We start from the raw sequence: 21,295 nt of genomic DNA on the forward strand, positions 1-21,295 counted from the left end.
TCCTGAAGTATCCAGAGTGTGAGAGAGAGGAGGCACTGGTATTTCGTAGACCACTAACTATTCAAATCAGCCACACAAAAAGAGCTTTTAAAAAAAAAATGTAGTTCTGATATGCTTTTATGATACGCAAAGGAAAAGCCAATATTGGTTTGCACAGTCCTGTATAACAATGATCATCTATCTCAGAGGCTCTCTACAACGTTAGCATCTGAGAACCCAGAAGAAAAGAAATGAAATATCAGAGAGTTAGTACGTAGAAGTCAGGGTCTGGGAGAAACTCGGAAGTGTAGTAGTAGTAAATTCAAACACTTTTATCATCCCCTTGGGATGTCTGCACTCAAAACAAGTAGCTTTTAATTTTTATTCTGCACCAGCAAGCAGCAATGAGATCAATGAAATAGAAAATACAGTCAGTCCTCTTAAATGAACAAACAGAACGTCTTTCCCATCAAGAATGGAAGAGGTGCTTTTTGGCTGCTGCTGTCCCTAAATAATTGTCAGAGGAAATATGCAGTATTGCTCAAAGAAATTTTTTAGCCTTCCCAAAGCTCCTCCATTTCCCTCTGCCTGTGAAACCTAAACCTAAACAAACAAATTCAAAGCAATGACAAAAAAAAAAAATATGTCAAAACAGGGCTTTTGTAAGGTGATCAAAAGAAAACAGAAAGATGTAATGGGTGGGAAAACTATTCAAAGCATTGGCTGAGTGTCTTACTTAATATGCCCAGATAATTTTAAGTTATAAATAAATTAACGCATTCTTTATTTTATTTTATTTTATTGAGACAGAGTCTCGCTCTGTTGCCCAAGCTAAAGTGTCATGGTGTCAGCCTAGCTCAAAAAAGCAACCTCACAGCAACCTCAAACTCCTGGGCTCGAGCAATTCTTCTGCCTCAGCCTCCCGAGTAGCTGGGACTACAGGCATGTGCCACCATGCCCGGCTAATTTTTTCTCAGCTAATTTCTTTCTATTTTTAGTAGAGACAGGGTCTTGCTCTTGCTCAGGCTGGTCTCGAACACCTGAGCTCAAAGGATCCACCAGTCTCAGCCTCCCAGAGTGCTAGGCAATTAACACATTCTTAAATGGTGCCCCAGTGGCATTTTGCAGTGCTCATAATCTCTGCCTATCTGCAGCCCTTTATATACTATTGAGCATTTCCTCCTTTTGAACCTCTCTCCTGGTTTCCTAATACACCATCCCAGCTCTCTTCTATTTCCCCATGCTCCTCCTTGTGGACATCAGACCAGGACTGATTTCAGTGCTCTGTGCTATGGGATTCCTCCTCTAATCCTTCTCTTTTGCCCCAATTTCAGATATCACTTCCAGAGACATGACCTCTTCTTAACTCTCTTGGATTTGGAAAAATGTCTCCATCAATATTCCTTTCTCAACAACGTAATATTTTCACTCCCTTTGCAGAAAAGTTAACATAGCAAGCCTGAGACCCTTATCCTTAGGAAGGCTGCTTGCAAGGTTGGCCCTTGGTCGGCATCTGGAAACTTGGATTTCAGGAGGGTTTATCTAATTCCAAGAACAATTAAGAGTGGCTCACTGGGTCTAAACTGCACACACCATGTGGTTTATGCTGAACACCTGCTTTCCTTCTGGGAGTCCGGAATTTTGGTATATGCTATGCAGAGGGTGCTTATGTGAACAGTCCTCAACAAAAAACCGGGGCACTGAGTCTCTAATGAGACCCGGAGATAACATTCCACATGCGTTTCATTGCTGGAGGAATTAAGTGCATCCTGTGTGGACTCCACGGGGAGAGACTCTTAGAAGCTTGTGCCTGGTTCCCTCCAGACTTTACCCCACGCACCTTTCCCTTTGCTGATTTTACTTTGTATCCTTGTGTTGTAAAAAAAAAACAAAACAAAAAAAAACACACCATAGATGTGAGCACTATATGCTGAGTCCTAGTGAATCACTGAACCAGGGCTGGTCTTGGGGACCCTGACACACTCCTCTCCTCCCAGATGGTGAATCTTGCTGAGCCTCCTTCTGCCAAAGACAGTGGCTTTTCCCCAGAAAAGGGTCACCTCTGAGACACACACGGACTGAAGTACTGGGTCACAGTCCCCAGCAACAATTGCAACTGCCTAACAGGAATACCCTACAGAGAGGATGCAAAGCCTAGTGGGCCAAAGAAGTAGGTGTGCAGGTCTTTCCAAAGATGACGCCAAATGACTCAGTATGAGATAAGATGGCACCAAAAGTGCAGAAATGACTTTACATTGCAACCACTTGAAAATTTCCTCATCCCTCAAGCCACTTTGGAGGGAGCAAAAAAGGAGATGGATAAAACTTCTTTTTAGAGCTATGGCAACACTTGGGGGCTCCTTTGTGAAGAGAGACACAAGCAGCTAAGGGCAGGTGTGCAGAAGCTCGAGGGGGAGGACCTCAGCGCCCTGAGTTCTTCCACCCGGACGCAGCCAGCCCTGTGTCACGTTCCACCGACCGTCACTGTATGCCTGGATTTCTGCTCCCTTTTCTGACTTGTCTCTCCATGGACGGTCTGTTTCTCCTTTCATTCTTCCTTCTACCCTGGGCTCTGCCACCAGGGTAGTGCCTCCACTTCTATGTTTCTCTGTTTTTATGTTTCTACCTCCAGTTCAAAATACTTAATCGACACGTCTTTCCTTACAGATCAACAGAATAAACTCTTCACGCAGGCATTCAGAGCCATCCATAATCTTCCCACCAATTTTCCTACCTCTCTCTCTCCCAGTCCTTTCTATTATAAATTCCTCTCTATATCTACTTATACCCCAAGACATGCTTTACTCTCTTATATTCCCATTTTTTTTTTTTTGCTCATGCTGTTTCCTCATTCTCAACCCACCATCTAGAAAGCCTACCACCATTTCACATGCAGTATCTAAATTTTACTTCCACTACAAAACCTAAAAGAGTCTTTTACAATTACTCTCTCCTTGCCACTATAGGCCTTGCCACCTGTACCTGCCTTGCCATGATAGCCAGTGCCCTGCATTGCTGGTTGTTTTATGCGTACGTGTATTTTCTCTCCCATGGATCTGTAAGCTCTTTGAAGGCAGTCAGTCCTTGCACAGTTCTCAGCAACTTAGCATAGCTCTTTGAACATCACAGACATGGCATGACATTTTCTTAATAATTGAAAGAGAAAGTCGCTGCTACCACATCATGATCCAATTACAAACTTCATGCTATCCAGCATAAAAAACCATACCTATGCCACCTGAAAATGTGTCTCCTCTTGGCATCATCCCTTAGGCAAAAAACTAACCTCTATAGACACTGAAAACGTGCTAGGATTCTAATGTTCATTTTTAAATCTGCAATATTGAAATGCTGTGTGGCTAAAAATCAATATGGTCGAATTCATGGCAAGACAGCAGAAGTAGCCACAACCAGAGGTCTGCTCAATGTTGTGGTTTCAAATGTACTGAGTTTTAAATGCTATTATCCAGCCACCATTCCATCATCTTATACATCAGATGACTGTAAATTGTACATCAAATCAAAGCTGAGGAGAGATGGTAAGGATGAGAATGGTTCTTGGATTTTCTCATTGGCTGGGTAATCTTAAGCAAATCAGTTAACTCTTCTAATTTCCCCTACACCTAAAAATGCGAATAATACTACAAACCTACCCTAAACCACTAGGTGGTTATAAGCATCAAATGAGGCCATGTATTTGAAAGGTCTTTACATATATACACACACACAGAGACAGAGAGAGAGAACTTTTATTGACAAGCTCTATCAAAACTCCATCAAAAGGAACCTCTTCTGCCAACTTGCTGAGAAAGCCTCTGGTGTCTAATAAGTGACCATGTGATGCTCCATTCAATGGTATGGGGTAAGTGTATTCAGCCCTTCCCCTCTACTGAAAATTGGCCTTCTGGTTTCAGGGAGAAAACAGATGCAATCCACTTTGGTACTGGCAGCCGGGCTGGTACCAGAAACAAACAACAAGGCCAATCACAACTGGGGCACTGGGCATCACACTTATGAGAATTGTGGCAGGTCCCTTGGAAATGGGCCTGGTGATAATCAGCTCTGTGCTTTGTTTTGGATTCTAGTCTGGCAGAGTCACAGCAACTGTGGCTTCGGGGTTATCATCTAACACGGAGACATAAACAGAACCACATCAGAGGCTTCATGGACCAAGTTCCCATAGACCACCTGCTATGAGAAGGTTTTGGCCAGACTCTCAGCATGGCAAAATGAACCAGATTCCAAATTACCCACTTTTAAATACTGGCCCAAATCTGCTATTATGGTACCAACAGATGCCCTGACTGAATGTTAAATGACTCTATGATTTTGAAGGGCTATTTCGTTCAGCACTGTCAAAGAGGAAAATAGGGATGTGAGGCCAGATGCTTTGAATCCAACTGACTTAAGAATTTAAATACCAAGAACATTGATGGATGAAGTCTTTTTTTCTTTTTTTTTTGGTTCTTTGGGCTTTTTCAATCAAATTGAGCCTTTGGAATAAAGTTTAAACAATATTTATTCTGAGCCACTAAAGCTTTGTTGCTTTCTGACTTCTTCTGCAATCCAGGGCATGTACCAAAATGGCACTCAGTTTTACAGCCTTGGCTGAAACTAGAGACAAAAAGGGCTTTACTTAAAATGAGTTGAATTTATTTTAATGTTTCAGTATTTAACTAAGGTTTGGGGTGAGAGAATCTCCTGACCATAGGCCTGTTTGATTTGATTTGAGCCAATGCAAGAGTTGATACTCCTCTTGCCTCCAAAAGTTTAAACAACAAAATAAACCTCTCCACATCCATTAGCATGTTCAAGGCTTACAAAGGGCAAACCCATGGGAATTATAAAATAAGAATAAATCAATTTACCTCCATTAATATTTATCTTAAAATAGAGAACTGCAAACATTTTTGCACAAATACTCCCTAAGATTTTTGAAAAAAATATACTTTAACACATTTTTTATTTCATCTCTAAAGTGTTTACCATAATTTTAATTAAATACAAAGTTCATAATTCCTAGAAAAATAATATTGAAATTTTAAAATAAAACTGTTGGACCACTCTTATAAATGTATTCCATGGGACAGAAATAACACAGTGACTTGGTACCCACTAATGCAAGTGGAAATTTTTCCACTTTGACTTCGCTAGAAGAGCTCAAATTGGTTGTGTTGTTTCAACTGTAACATCTGAGCATCCCACCAGCTGCAGCTCATAACTAAGCCCTTCAAGGGACCCAGGTACAGACCCACACCAACTTAACTGAAAACTCTTTTCTGACCAATAAAAAATGGCATTTGTTTTAACCAACTATCTACTGACTTATAGACTGTTTCTGTCTTATCCCAAGTGCAACCTTGAATCTTTAATTAGCAAAAAAACCCCACCATGAACCAACCCCCAAATACATAAAAGTCATTGGCTTTTTTCCCTCAATAAATTATTCAGACCAGTTTTCCACTGATATGTGGACCTCTGTCTGCCAATGTGCATCCTTGGAAATTAGGCTAGGTTGATAATATGCCTTTTCCTTAGTTTCATCATAGTGTAAAAATGTTAGCATAATATTCTAGTTTTTGCAAAACTAGGGCTTATTTACTCATAGAAAATTTAATTAATCTAGACTTCCTAAATTTCCTTACTTATTTTAATGGCCTTAATCTAAAATTATTGTAAACATTTAATATTTTCAAAATGCAAAAGTGCTCATCTAAATTGGATTATAATAAACAATGTCTTCATAAACCGAATCATAGTAAGCAATGTCTTTATAACTTCTGACAATGCTGCAAATTATGTGACTCTACAAAGTTACTTTATTAGAATTATCTTTGGAAAATCTAAATTCTTGTCTCTTGGTTTAATTACAATACACTTTATGACATTAATTAAAGGCTCTGAAAATTCATCAATGCCCTTATTGTCCACAATATGCCCTTGTTCTAGAGGAATCCTTGATGTAAAACCCAGAATTGAAATTTTATGATTCCCCAATACAGTATTTCAACTTTCTCCATTCTAATGTTGCTGCTAATTACAATATATTAATCAGAGCCAATCAGCCTTATCATCCTCAGATAGTTTCTACTTTTTCTGTGCATTTATCTGAAGACTCCTGCTATAAGGTACAGGTCATGCATTCAGTCTTCTAGGGAAAAGAAATCAAACATTTGGGGCACAAGATTCTCAGGACAAGTTAACACTGTTACCACAAATGTGTCAGACTGTTTGAAAAAAATAGGTCATGATTTCCAGTTTTTCATTTCAGCAGCAGATGACTTCATGGAAGTAGACAGCTAAACCCAATTGGAATTAAGATAGACCACCTATAACAATGGCTACTGATTTACATTTTAATTTACATGTTAACTGTTTTTAGCTATGATATTTATATTCCATATTTTTATGACCATCCTGATTCTGGCACAAAAATACTTCATACAGATAGTTAGTGTTATATTCAATAAGGCCAAAACTATATATGAGCCTTTAACTCTTGGGTTTATATCTTTGTCCCAGAATACAAGGGAGGTTCCTTTTTTTTCTTTTTTTTATTTCAGCATATTATTGGAGTACAGATGTTTAGGTTACGTATGTTGCCCTTGCCCCCCCGCCGAGGTTCCTTTTGTGTAAGTATTTTCTTAAAATGCTGGCTGATGCAACTAGCTATGATTATAATTATTCATAATGAAAATTAATTTCTATCTCTAATTGAGTCATAATAAATAACTTTACCAATAAATATTATCATTTTAATGCTAAGAATATTCACCATGCAGGTTGTTTTTTTAGAAAAAACAAGACTAGTTAAAATATGTTAACATAGTTACCAGCTACAAATCATGACAGCTCTTTACTGAAGCCATATAATATATAATATTGCTGATGGCACAACATTACAGAAAATAAATGGCTGTACTCTTTACCCTTAACCAATTGATTGAGGAAAAGGCTCTTCTGCTGGTAGAACTATCTACATTTTTTTAAATTTTTTTTTATTTTGGCATATTACGGGGGTACAAACGTTTAGGTTACATATATTACCTTTGCCCCACCCGAGTCAGAGCTTCAAATGCATCCATCCCCCCCACGGTGCGCACGGCACCCATTAGGTGTGAATATACTCTTTCTCTCCTCCCCCCTCCCACCTGTCCGACACCTGATGAATGTTACTACTGTATGTGCACATAAGTGTTAATGAATTAATACCAATTTGATGGTGAGTACATGTAGTGCTTGTTTTGACAATTTTGCTATACTAGCTCCCAGACAACTGAAAAAAAGAGACTTCAAAATTTTCCAAAATTACTCAAATTGTGCTCTTACTGGCTTCATGAATTTATGTCAACATAATATCACCATGTAATATATGCCTTAGAGAGAGAGGGAGAGGAGTCTGCTCTCTAGACCCAGTTTTGACTTCACTTTGGGGTTTTACTACATCTACTCTTCCCAGCAGCATCTCCAATGACCTAACAGTCTTTTCACAGCAATGTGCCTGGTCAGGAAAGATGAAGAGGCCACTTGAGAGAGGAAAAATTACATCTTAAAAGATCTAGCGGCAGGACCTAACCAATATGTACTGGCAGGACAGGGAGTGTATGGTGGAGAGTGGGTCCAAGATAAAGAGGGACAGAGTCTAAAGCTGGGTAAAGGAGAGATTCTCACTGTGAGAGCACTCATCTATAATAGAGGATTTAGCATATTATCAAGAATCCTAGTAGATGATGCTAATGTTAGCACTAGGATGGCTTTTGAAAATGTGAACAAAGAAATGATCCACACTAAGTGAAATAGAAATGTCTGCATCGCCGTGACAGAGGAAGAAGGAAACAAAATCTCCCAGAAATAAGCACGCTAGAGTGGCCATATCAGGTACAGCTGAAAAGCCCGTCAGTTGACTATGATCTGCAAGAGGCCCAAAGGACACTCATTGGCACCATCATTGTTGAGAAGATCAGAGGTGGCTCCCCGCTGTAGGTTAGCCCTGCTGGTAGGAAATGCCTTACAGAATGAGCACTCTGATAGTAATTGGAATTACAGGATCCTAAAATAATACGGACCATGTAACAGTACTAGGTGTAGGTATAGCTATTATTGACCATGGAGACTTCAAGAACATACCTGGTAACCAGGAGATCCACTGGGGCACCCTTTGTAATGCTTTGAACATTTATGATAACAAATAGACAAGTATAGCAGCCCAGACCAGAGGATCAGACTGCTGAGAGGTAAGGGTAGGTCAAGGTAGGTCACCTTGACCAGAAATGCTACCTGAGAGTGTGGTGAATCCAGAATGGGTGGTTAGGGAGGGAGAGGATGAATATCAGTTGCAGATTTACGACCAGCTGCAGCTGTGAGGGCTGTGGTTTATTGCACTATCCTTCCTGTTATATATTTCCCAAGAAAATGAAACCAACCAGAGTCCTGGAGAAGTCTTCCTAAAAATGTATTATGCAAAACAAGGGACTGGGAGCAGCACCAGGGATGGGCTTTATTGGATGCTGTGATGTTCCACTTAGATAACCCTGCTCCAGGCCTGAACCACCCACCTCATTCCTCCAGTTTAAAGGAATGTTGGAGGCTGATGATTCTCAAAGAATTTACCCTTTCATCTTCAGAAATTGCCCTAAGCCTAAAAGAGTCACCTCAGCCAAGGACAGCCCTCACCCCGTGATGGGTCAAGGCAGGACAGCTCTGAAAGGCTACTCCAGACTCCTGTGGGATCGGCTGAGGCCTCTGTTGCGGCTGCACCGCAGTTCAACGCCTCCTCCGCCCAGGCCTAGCGCCTTCACTCCCCCACAGCTGTTGATCCTGAGATCTCTCGACAAACTTCCAGCATATACATCTCAGTCTCAGAGTCTGTTTCTTGGGAATCCTGAGCTAAAATAATGGTTTGGATCTGATCGCGTGATCGGATATCTGTCCTTTTATGAGAGAGAATCATGAAAAAGGAAACATTTTTCATGTAAAAGGAAAAATTTCCTCCCAACATCAGCACTTGCCTAGTGGATATCAAAATGGAATACTGTATTTTACCACAATTGCTTTAGGCCACTGAAACGGATAAGTAATTCAGAATTATTATACCTGTATACTAGATCCTCACCCACCAAGTACTTAAAGAGTCCTTCCTGACCAACATGTTTAATCAACTTGGATGTACGTTTAGACTTACCTAACTTTGTTTAATCAATTTTGTGGATGTACTTTTGGATTAATTCTGTCCCATAGAGAGTAAAAGCTCGAATTATTAATAAGGGGGATCTTGATTTTCACTTCTCAGCTAAAAATACTCAGTGTGCATTTCTCTGCCTAGATTGTAAATAAACTAAGCACTGGCCTTGTTGATCACTGTAGTTAGTGATCAATTTTTAAAATACATAAACGAGCTTTTTCTTTAACAAGAGGGAATTTTATATCATTTCTTTTTCTTCCTTCGAATCATATTTCACTGCACTATTTTTGTTTTAATTAAAGGAGGCTTTTTTCTGACATTAATACTCCAAATGTCTGACACTCCTGTGTTTTTATACCCAGGGCAAAGAGTGTGAAATACACTTTTCCTCATAACCCGACTGAAGAAAGACGATTTGGAAAGGGAGGGAAGCCCAGAGAACCACAAATATGTTCTCAGGCAAACTCGATTCAGGTTTCAAGAAACGGCCAAGTGGTGAGTGAAGATTGGAAACTGCTCCCCTTAGTCCTTTCCAAGCTGCCCCTGGGGTCCCGTGTGTCCCAGGAATGTGCACGGCCCAGTTTGTAGCATCATTCTGGCGGCTTCAGAACGTCCACTTTCTGTCCTCCAGATATTCTTCTTCACTCACTGGAGGCTCCTCGCACACTCCCGTCCCCTTTGCTCTCACCTCCCACGTCTCTGCTCTTCCTCACTCTCCGTCTTTGACATTTGCATTGCTCACTCCCTTCTCCTCTAATGTTTCTCTTAAATATCCTCACTTTCTTCATCTCCCCAACTCTACCTTTTTCTATTTTTACACTTCTATGAATTTTCAGTCTCTCATCTGGCAAGAATAACATTATATATAATGTTAACATGTTACGTATTTTATAGAGAGAGATATTTACTTATTTTACATACTTTTTATAATTTCTCAGTTAAAAGGCAGTCGTCTCTGATTTCTCGCTTGAAAAATACTAAAATGTTTTTGTTGTTGTTTATATATAGTCCGTAATTGGTTTGTTTTTCATGAAGGAACTAGCTCTGACCCACTGCATCTAAATGTGAGGCACACGTTTATCATACACCTCTTTACACGTATAATCTCACTGCTTTACACATATGCGCTCCTGTATCTGGCAGAAACCCTGCAAAGGGGAAGAACAAACATTTCAAAAATTGCTGGATTTGCTTTTCTTATTGTCTGTTCATCTATTACTAAATTACTATATTTGAAGTAGTCATTTTAGCAAAATGTTTTCACCTGCTGACGTCTATTTTAAACTTCGATTAAATTCAGAAAGCAAGTAAGAGCAAGCACAGGTGAAACGTGTGCTGCAGTCAGCCCCATCAAAAGTCTGGAATCAAACCCGAAGATTTGTCGTGAGACACACGTGTAGGGTCAGATTCTGCAGAAAGGAGGGTAAGTATGCAGAGGCAAAGTCAGCTCCACTGAGGAAGTGAGGGAGAAGGATGGAGGCCATTTGTCTCTGGACCTTCTTCCTCTGGGGTGCAGAACAGTCCTGAGCAGGAGGGAAAGGGGTCATTTGCCTGGGCACCTGAAACAGTCTGAGACCTGAGCACAGTGTCCGGAGGTATCTTCACTGCCACTTTGGCCTGAGGTTTGGGCCGCTGCTCACCATAGGAGTGACCTGGGCCCACAAGTACCGGCAGCCCCAGCAGCAGCAACCAGAAGGGGTTGTGAGGGTGGGGCCACCACTGAAGAAAGAATAGAGAATCCCAGAGTGATCAGAGCATCACATTAGCTGTCACCACTAGGACGCTGACCATGCCAAAGACCAGGGGTGCAGTGACAGTAGCTAAATGGCTCCACAGTTGAGAAAGAGTGATGTAACCCCCTGGGGACTATGGCAAGGATCCCTTAGCCCCTGACTCCTTTTTATTTAAAAATAAAACAGAAAACACTTCATGGAGAGCTAGTTGACATACAAAAAGGTTTACATATTTAATGTATACAACTTCATGAGTTTGAAGATAAATATACACCCGTGAAACCATCAGCACAATTTATACCAAAAACATATCCATCACTTCAAAAAGTTTCTTCCTGCTCTCTTTATTATTAAATTTTGTTGGTGATGACACTTAACAACAGGTCTACCCTCTTAGGAAATGTTTAAGGACACAATTCGGTAGTTAACCATAGGCACAAGGCTGTGCGATAGATCTCTAGGACTTGTTCAGTTATCGTGACTGAAACTCTGTATCCTGTCACTATCACCCACCATCTCCCCTGCCCCAAATGAACTTGGAGGACATTACGCTAAGTGAAATAAGCCAGACAAAGAAGGACAAATACCATATGATACCATGTATATGAGAGACCTAAAATGGTCAAAACTCACAGGAGCGGAGAGTAGAATGGTGGTTGTCCTTGTCCCTTTCTTGATACTCAGCCAAGAATAGAAAGACAGGCCAAGGTTCCAGCAGTCACGTGGGCCAGGGCTCCATGGAGCCCCTTGGCTTCCCTGCTTTCGTGTTATCCACTCTACACCGCAATGATCTTCTTGAGGCTAACGTCAGGTGGTCCCTCTGTTATACTGGACAAATACACAGGCAAAGAACCAAACCTGCCCAACCAGGACATGAACCCTCACCCTTGAAGTTCCATTCCTTGTCCCTAACCTTGCAGGATCTCTTGAAAGCTGACCCCCAGGGCACACACATGTTCAGATCTGTATAGAACAGTGCCTTAAATTGACAAGGGAACATATCCAAGCTAGCATTTTCCATTATTTTTAGACCCTGGAATCCCCTTCACTATCCATATAATATCCCAACTGAATCCTTATGGTATATTTTTAATCATTTTAACATTTTTGCATTACAAAAATGCTATTAAGTGTACCTTTTTTGGATGTGTATATTTTACATATTGCACTATAAATTCATTTTCAATTAGTTTTTAACAATATTTGTTACAAAGACATTTTCCAATTTAATAAATGTTGCATGGTGTTTAATTTACTTAAACTAATATACATGAAAATATATATGATTTATGAACAAATAATTCATAATGATGTGACATGTTTGGCTAGAGAACTGAAAGATATCAAAAATGTAGACCAAAGTTTAACTATGTATTATGAGTTAAGCACCCCTAATTTGAACACCCAAAATCCTCCAAAATTCAAAACTTTTTGAGTGCCAGCCTGATGCCACAAATGGAAAATTCCACACTTGACCTCATGTGATGGGTCACAGCTAAAACTTTGTTTCATGCACAAAATTATTTGAAATAGTATATAAAATTACCTTCTGGCTATATGTATAAGGTGTATATAAAACATAAATGAATTTCATGTGTAGACTTGGGTACCATCTCCAAGATATCTCATAATATATATGCAAATATTTCAAAAGCCAAAACAAATCCAACATCCGAAACACTTCTGGTCCTAAGAATTTCAGATAAAGGAGACTCAAATCTGTATTGCATTTAAAACTCCTTTCAAAATTTGATGTTTGAGATTTTTTAATTTTGAGGGTTTTTTTTGAGATAGAATCTTGCTCTGTCACCTGGGTTAGAGTACCATGGCGTCAGCCCAGCTCATAGCAACCTCAAACTCCTGGGCTCAAGAGATCCTTCTGCCTCAGCCTCCTGAATAGCTGGGTTTCAGGCACGTGCCACTATACCTGGCTAATTTTTTCTATTTTTAGTAGAGACAGGGTCTTGTTCTTGCTCAGGCTGGTCTTGAACCCCTGACCTCAAGGGATCCTCCTGCCTCGGCCTCCTAGGGTGTTAGGATTATAGGTGTGAGCCTGAATTTTGAGTTTCAAAAAGTTGACTGGTTTGTTCTTATCTTTTACATATGTTTCTAAATGAAGAAATAAAAGATAAGCTTTCAAGTTGTGATTTACAAACCTATTTCCACAATTACCATACTGCTAGGTTTAGATGCTTGGTTCCCTTAAAAAATGAAGGGTCAAATTAGCCATCATCATTATTATATTTTTCTTTGTGTATTGATTTTTACAAGTACTATGAACAACTTGGTATTTAATAAATTTTGTTTGAAGGAATGTAACGTGTAGATTTAGTGAAGATCAGTCAGAGACCTGTTTGCAGAATAAGTATGCATTCTGCCTCCAACCATTGACTCAACACAGGTTTGCATTAAACAATTTGTGCTAGATCGATCCCATCTGCCTCTCCAATTCCACGTTCCATCTTCCTCTGTCCTATGTCCTATTATAAAGAGCTGGCTTTTATGGATTATCTCAAGGAATCCCTTGTGCTCTGTTTTCTACTGGTACGGCTACTAGACATTGAAGTTAAGTGGAATTGGAGTATTTATTCCTCAGCCAGTAGGTCGCCTCAGGCTGGCTGAGTCTTGATCTTGTAACTAAAAGTCGCAGGTCTTGTGAGTGATGGGGTCCTGTCCACCCCTTTGCCTCTTCAGACTCGGCTTGGTCATGGCTCCCTGCCATTCTGAGTCTCATGTTCTTCACTATTCCTTGTGGTTCCCCTACGCTGTGCTCACATATTTTAAATATTGTCTTTATTAAACTCTCATCAAATGACATAATTTGTGTGTGAATGTTTCATCTCTTTTCCACCTGGACCCTGACTCTGACATAATATAGGACCATGAACAACAAAAATGTAAAACTACAGAATGGTCATAAACTTGGCAGCCTGAGGTATTCAGCTAATACTGAGCAACTGAATCATGAGTTGTCTCATCTGATATTTGTTAAATGCCACACACACACTCAGCCAGCTCATGAGAAAATCAGTCCAAATATTTACTTCATTGTTGATTTTTAAAGTAGAAATTGAAACCACAAACACTCCTTAACCATAAACACTCCCTAAAAATCTTCAGTTGGGAAAAAAAAAAGTTTTGCTAAGTGATTATTTTTCACCCCATCCCAATGAGAAAATTCTGGAATATGTATGTGTGTGTGTGTGTGTGTGTGTGTGTGTGTGTGTGTGTGTTTGTCTATGGGGGATGGGGTAGCGACTACGACTGTGTAAGACTGTACAACCTTACTGATGGAAATTATGTATAGCACCAAGGTTTGAAGTGAATTTGAATTTGTGAATCACTTAATCTGTAAATATAAATAGGGACATTAGCTTTCTTCTAGTCCAGGGTTGAAGCTGGGACCTAAAGGAGGATAATTTATTATCTGGCAAGGACAGACAGGTCTAAGACCTCCCATCTCATAATTGCTCAAGTCTCAAAGAATTTATGAGTAGCTGGATTGTAAACACAGAGGTGAATATGATAGTACAATATCTGGGGAACATTACATGCAGAGCTGGGATCATTGACTTCCCCACTGAGAACTGAGATGTGCAGTGAGCTGTGAGCACTCCAATGTGGTTGCCTGAGAGTCCTGGGCAGGCCAGGAGACATGGCCACAGCAACTCTGGGCACAGAGAGCCCAGTTCTTCCCATTCTTTTAACAAAATTCTTCCAACTCCATTACGGTTTGCATTGTTGACAGGGTGCCAGCTATCAGGTTCCAGTGAAGATATTTTTTCAAAGTGAAGAACCTATTCATCCAGGTTCTTCCTACTCTTCACATCTCTGACCCCAAAGTTGGCTGTACCTGCCTGTCTTGTTTCTTTTCTCTTAGATACACTCCCATGGGAAAGTGATAGATAGTCTACAATCCACAAAGTAAGAGGAAATCTACATGCCTCACAGCAACACCATAGAGGAAGGAGGTGGATGGACCCAATGAAGAAAGGTTGTGTGAGAGTAGAGGTCTGGCCTCCTTTGCCCCTCACCATGTAAAATGGCTGGTAAGAATCCTCCCACATCCCCCTTCCTCCTTGTCTATTTTTACCTCATTCTCTTTTCAACCTATTTTGTCCATTCTCTGCACAGTCAACAGGGAACCAACTGAGAGCCACATGGGTTGAACAAGAGGAAATGATACCAGTTATAATGGCGGACTTTGCCCTTGAGGCTAAGTTGTGCAGCCTTCTAGAGAAGAGCTTGGTAACCAATAGCTAGAGCATATTTTCTTTCCAGACACTGCGTAAAATAGCACAATCAATGAAATTTTTTCCAAGTCTCTCTCACCCTCCACTACCCCACCCCAGGACAGCCAATATTTCCTTACATCCCTCTATCATCAAAAATGCTGTACTGGTCACATCAGCAATTGACCCAAAGGAGTCACATGAATACATAAACAAATTGATAATTAATTGATGAGGAATACATTCTCCCAAATTATCTTGCTTTCCACCAAATCAAAACTTCCCTTTACTGATGCCCATCAGCTTTCTATTAATGTCATTTAAAAAAATGTTTATAGTATGATTTACCATCAGTTTAACCTTCCCAGGGCATCCTGGCATCCCTAAAGTAGATCTTTGCACATTGGAAAAAGCTATCACCCAAATATCTTGGGGTCAGTATCACATGGAATCTATGGAGTTTAACAACATACAGCCATAACACTCCGACCCTTGGCCCTGCCTCACTTTTCCAAGTGGCACTGCATTCTGAGGGCTCTATAACCATAGTGACAGAGGAGGTTGACATAAATAACCACAAAGAGGGCATCACCTTCCAGGAACTGGATAATGTCCCAAGAGAGCAACACATTTCTAGCTTCTGACCATGTTGTCCTTCTAAACAGTTCTGCTCAACCACAATTACATATCAGCAAAAGTAATGTTGCTCAACAAACCACTGATCTGCTGCTACTAATCAAATAAGTATGACAGGCCCATAGTCCTCATGAAGGAGTTTTAGCAAAATCAGAAAAGTTATGCTTTCAAAAATCAACAATCAATGAAATTCACTGTAAAAATGCATCCGTCTCTCTTAAAATGTGATAATTCCTTTTATTAAGACCATTGCCTCTTGCAGTGAGTTCTAGAATAACTAAAAACACCTCTTAAGCAAAGGGGACCTGGACAAGTAAGGTCTTTCAGAAAGAGACTGACGTGCTGAACACTGGATTTGGGGACAGGACCCATCTGCCTCGGGTGCTTGGGAGGGCCTGAGGAGCCTCCTGTGACAGCCGTGGAGTGTCTGGGCTCTTACCTTACCACACTGCTTACATTTCCCCTCCTGCCGGCGCCTGTGCACCCAGTGATGACGCACAAAATTCTGTGGAAAAACAAAATTCAATGAATGTGTTTTAATTTGCAAACCTCAATATTCATTTTTAATATTTTAAGACTATAGATTTATACAAACTGTAATCTAAACCCCTATAAGCACAAAAACAAAAATGTGTAGGTATCATTTGTTTAACAATAAGCATGAATCCACTTGGACGAATGAAGTTAGTTCTCTGTTCCCAGGAAGCTTTTATATTTGTAGATTCCACCCATCACACCCTCCCTCTGTGTCTTCCCAGTGGCAAGTGGCCATACCAGATTGCTGTTACTCTACTTTCTTACTAATCAAACACGGTGCAGATTTGTGAACAGGCTAGAGGACCTTGGGCGGGAGGTAACTGAGGCAGGTTACAAGAAATGTCCAAAGAAAAGTAAAAAGTGGAGGAAAGAAGCTGACACAATAATATCCAATTTAATTTAACGAATAGGTATTTAATGCAGTGTCTACGGCAGACACACACTATAGTAAACATTCTAGCTAGAGAGAACTTAAAGAAATCAAATTCTCAGAAAGAAATATATTTCCTGATACAGGAGATAGATGTGGAAATTTTTCACTAGATAAAGGGAAGGAAGGGAAAAACTAAAGAAAAGATGTCAAAAACAAGAGATGAGGGCAAATGGGTGACGTTTTTGCAATGATATTGTGTTTCAGCTGTCCTTGGGCAGCTCAAACCAGATTAGCTTTCGAGGTCTATTCTTGTCTAGAATATAGGAAACACAGAAAGTTCTTTTCCTCCCAGGCAGACTTGTACTCCTGGGGCAGAGAGCCAAGCAGCACCGTTCATCACTAGCTCTTAGGATACATTACAAGAAAGTTGTCCACAGGACTAACAACACAGAAAACCCTAACAATTTACAAACAACTCCTCCCTCTTAAATCAATACACTTAAAGTATTAGGTTGTTAAGTAGGAAATGTCTGATTTCCTTAAGTACTAAGCTTAACAGTTGATATCTCTGACATTTCGCTTTGACACTTATTTTATTTTCACTGAAGGTACATTGTCAGTCTTTCAAATGCAAATTTTGGTTTGTGAGACTCTTTCAACTGGTTTTTTTTAGAGCAATTTTTGTGAAACCAAAGATAAATCAAAAATTCGTGTTATTTTTCAATATGAATTCCATCATGGAACCAGTGCAGCGCAGACAGCTCAAAATATCAATGAAGTGTTTGGAAAGGATGTGGCTAATGAATGCACAGTACGTCACTGGTTTGAAAAGTTCCATTCTGGTGATTTTAATCTTGAAAATGAGCCACATGGGCAACCTGAGACCAAGGCGGATAATAATGACCTGAAAGTTGTAGTGGAAGCAAATCCATCTCAACCTATGCATGAATTAGCAGCAAGATTTGACATTCCATATTCCAAAAATATTGGACCATTTGAAACAAATTGTCAAGGTAAAGAAGCTGAATAGATGGTTTCCAAATGAATTAAACAAGTGTCAGCCAAGAAATCTCAAAGCTTGCCTTTCTTTGCTGTCACAACATAAAGGTGCACCATTTCTGCACTGCATTGTTATGTGTGATGAAAATGGATTTTTTTTTTTTGACAATTGCAAGTGTTTGGTACAATGGTTGGATAAACATGAAGTGCTGAAACACAGTCCAAAACTGAGTATTCCTCAAAAAAACTAATGGCATCTGTTTGGTGGTCCAGCGCTGGTATCATCCACTACAGCTCCCCAAAACCTGGTCAATCGATTACAGCAGATGTCTACTGCAACCAACTGGATGAAATGATGAGGATGTTTGCAATTAAGTAGCCGAGATTGGTCAATGGAGACAGGCCAATCCTCTTGCAAGGCAATACTCAACCACGTGTCGCACAAACGAAGCTGCTCAAACTACAGAGGCTGGACTTGGAAACTCTCTGTCATCCACCATATTCACTAGATCTTGCACCAACTAACTACCCTGTCTTCCAGGTGTTGGACCACTTCTTGCAAGGAAAAATATTCAATTCTCAACAAGCTGTGGAAAATGTTTTTTGTGATTTCATCACGACTTGCTCTCCAGGTTTCTTTGCTGCTGGCATAAACTAGCTACCATTGAGAGGCAAAACTGTTTTGATAGTTTAGGCGCATACTTTGATTAATTGTACTGCTTCTTATTTGAAATATAATAAACTAAATTTTTGATTCAAAACTGGACATTTCATATTTAATGACCTAATACATCCTTGATTTTTTTCTTATGCCCTTTTCTGAGAAAACACGCTCTATCTGATACTAACATGTCTATTGTAAGATCTAGCCATAGTCCATATTTTCCCCATAAAAGGCCCTTTCATATATATTCAGTCATTCGACAAATATTTATTAAATGCCTACTACATGCCAGGCACTGATCTAAGTACAGACAGACAAAGAAAACAGATCAGGGCTGAGGAAAAAAAAAATGTTATATTGACATGAAATTCAAAGTGACAAGAATACTACTAATAAGCATTAGCATTATCACTACCAAAATGCCACCTCTATTTCTCTTAATAATGTCAAATCAATTTAAAATAAAGCTGAACAAAGACCCTGGAGGCATAATGGTCATTTAACTATAATAAGATATAAAGAAGCATAATGGTCCTGCAAATTAGTCTAATTTTTGCCTTGCTTTTCCTACCGCCAGGGTTTAATAAAACAAAGACACATATTGTTCTCAGAAAGAAGCTAATAATAACAGCTAACACTTATTGAGTACTAACTATGTGCCAGGCAGTTTAAAAAATATTTTACAAGTAATAATTCTTTCAATCTTCATGAGAATTTTCATGAGTAAAGATACTGTTCAGTTGGAATGTATCAGCAAAGTCCTGTGAGGTATGGAAATACTGAAATATTGCCATGTTGGCTGGTAAATTGCAGTTTCATGCCCCTAACATCCCCTGGCTCCTCTTCTGCTGCCACGGCGCTGCCCACCACACCCCCTCAACACTGGGGACCATTTCTACCTCCTCATTATTAAGCAGTTAGAATGTTATTAATATAATTTCTGACATAACAGGTCTCTAGAATCCTGTTCCAATGAGGGTTTTTGTTGGTTGGTTGGTTGGTTTAAAACAAATCATGTTGCCTGGGCAGTGCTATTGGTTCTCCCCAAGAACCACAGAAGACTAGGCTGGGCCCAACTGGTGGTGGCTATCTGTGTAATCTTAAAAATCAGCATGAACAATTCTGGGTCCTGTGGCTGGCTGTGGCTTTCAAGACAATGATAGCAATTCCAGGAACCTGCCCAGTTATCAGTGTCAACCCCATCAGCTCAGTGCAAAACTCCATTGAGGATGAAGGTACTAGACCCTCCATCTCTCCACTTTGCAGCTCAGGCTACTGCTGTCTCCTTCAGCCTCCACCTACTCAAGTGACAGATAAGAACCCAGGTCCACTGCCTGCCCAAGGATGAGGATTAGGAGGACTGGAGCAACTGTCCACTGCAGTACAGCCCCATTATTGGGGTTTTGATGTGAATGATCATGATTACCCTCATTTGACAGATGAGGAAGCTAAAGCACTGAGAGCTTACTCAAAATGTAAGGGCCAAAGCAAGCATTCAAACCCAGACAGGCTGGCAGCAGTGTGCTCCTACCTTTGTGTTGCTGTGTCTCTCCTCTGCTCTGAGAGATTGGGCTCAAGCTACTTTAATATGACACATCGATAAATGACTTCAATGACAGTCAGTAGTGGAAATATTGAATATGTAAAACTTTCAGACAGTATTATAAGGGAGGGAAAAAATTAATATAATTGCTGTTAGTTTAGCAGAAGCTGAGGGAAAATGAACAATATCATTGATGTTAAGAGAAATTCTGTACTTATTGAGATTGTAAATCACCTAATGACTAACAATTTAAGGAGGAAAATGTTAGAAGAATTTGATGCAATTGCCTATGTGAAATCATGGCTGACTCATGGGATCGTTTAGCAAGTGACAGTTCTACTCAAAACATGAAACCAACAATTTGCAGAATCAACAATTATTTAGAAATTATAAGACTGACATAATCATTCACACTGCAACATACAGGAGTCTTTCCTTATTCATGGGGGATATGCTCCAAGACCCTCAGTGGATGACTGAAACCACAAGTAGAACTGAACTCTTACATACTATGTTTTTTAATCTATAACTGAGAGGATTACTAAGTGACTAACAGATGGGTGGCATCTACAGCATGGATATGCTAGATGAGGGGGTGGTTCACGTCCCAGGTGGGACAAATAGGACAGCACAAGATTTCATCACTCTACTTAGAACAGTGTGCAATTTAAAACTTATGAATTGTTTATTTCTGGAAATTTCCATTTAAACTTTTCGGACCATGTTTGACCTCAGATAACTGAAACCACAGAAAGTGGAATCACTGTATATTGTCTAGTAAGCAGATTTATAATACTATGCAGGTTAGTTCATTTAGGAAATAAAAAGAGAACATTTTAAATTTTTTATTTAAATATTAATATGTATAACTCTACCAGTTGTTAAATATTTTTAATATCATCCTTCCAAAAAAAATTAAGTAGGAAGCTAAGGCACAGATTAAGTAACTTACACAAAATCACTATTATGGAAGAAACTGAGTGACTGTCTCCAACCTACAGCTTTATGATTTGAGATGTCCAGTATCCTTCTACTCAGAGTTCTTCTTAGGCCTAAGATAAATTTATTCTACCGCTGCTTAAACATGGTTTGAACAAAGCCAGCATCCAATAAATGTGTTTTGAATTGAATGGAATTCTCAACCTACTTTCTTAGACAATTAATTCATGTAGTGACCATCCGAGGGGCATCATTAATTGCCATCATCAATAAGAAAAAACACATTATTAAAGAATCATCACTGTTTTCTAATTCTTATTTCCAAGGCACTTTAATTTTTCACACTATTTTCTTTTGACCATCATTCATATCTCCTAAACTATTGGACTGAAATTAGATTTTTCATACTATTTTCTTTTGACCACTATTCACATCTCCTAAGTTGTTGAACTGACACTAGACTCAGGATCCTTCCACTG

The 21,295-nt window shown here is 39.7% G+C and overlaps 1 protein-coding gene across 1 annotated transcript in view; it reads right to left on the reverse strand.

Moving 5' to 3' along the window:
• The window catches only part of DGKI (diacylglycerol kinase, iota), a 270,690-nt gene that overhangs the window by 209,630 nt on the left and 39,765 nt on the right, over positions 1-21,295 (reverse strand). The window contains exon 6 of the mRNA XM_012642753.1: positions 16,201-16,266. Coding sequence (XP_012498207.1) covers positions 16,201-16,266 — 66 coding nt within the window. The remainder of the gene's footprint in view (positions 1-16,200; positions 16,267-21,295) is intronic.

Source organism: Propithecus coquereli, unplaced genomic scaffold (assembly GCF_000956105.1).
Source record: "Propithecus coquereli isolate 6110/MARCELLA unplaced genomic scaffold, Pcoq_1.0 Scaffold186, whole genome shotgun sequence".
Lineage (NCBI taxonomy): Eukaryota > Metazoa > Chordata > Mammalia > Primates > Indriidae > Propithecus > Propithecus coquereli.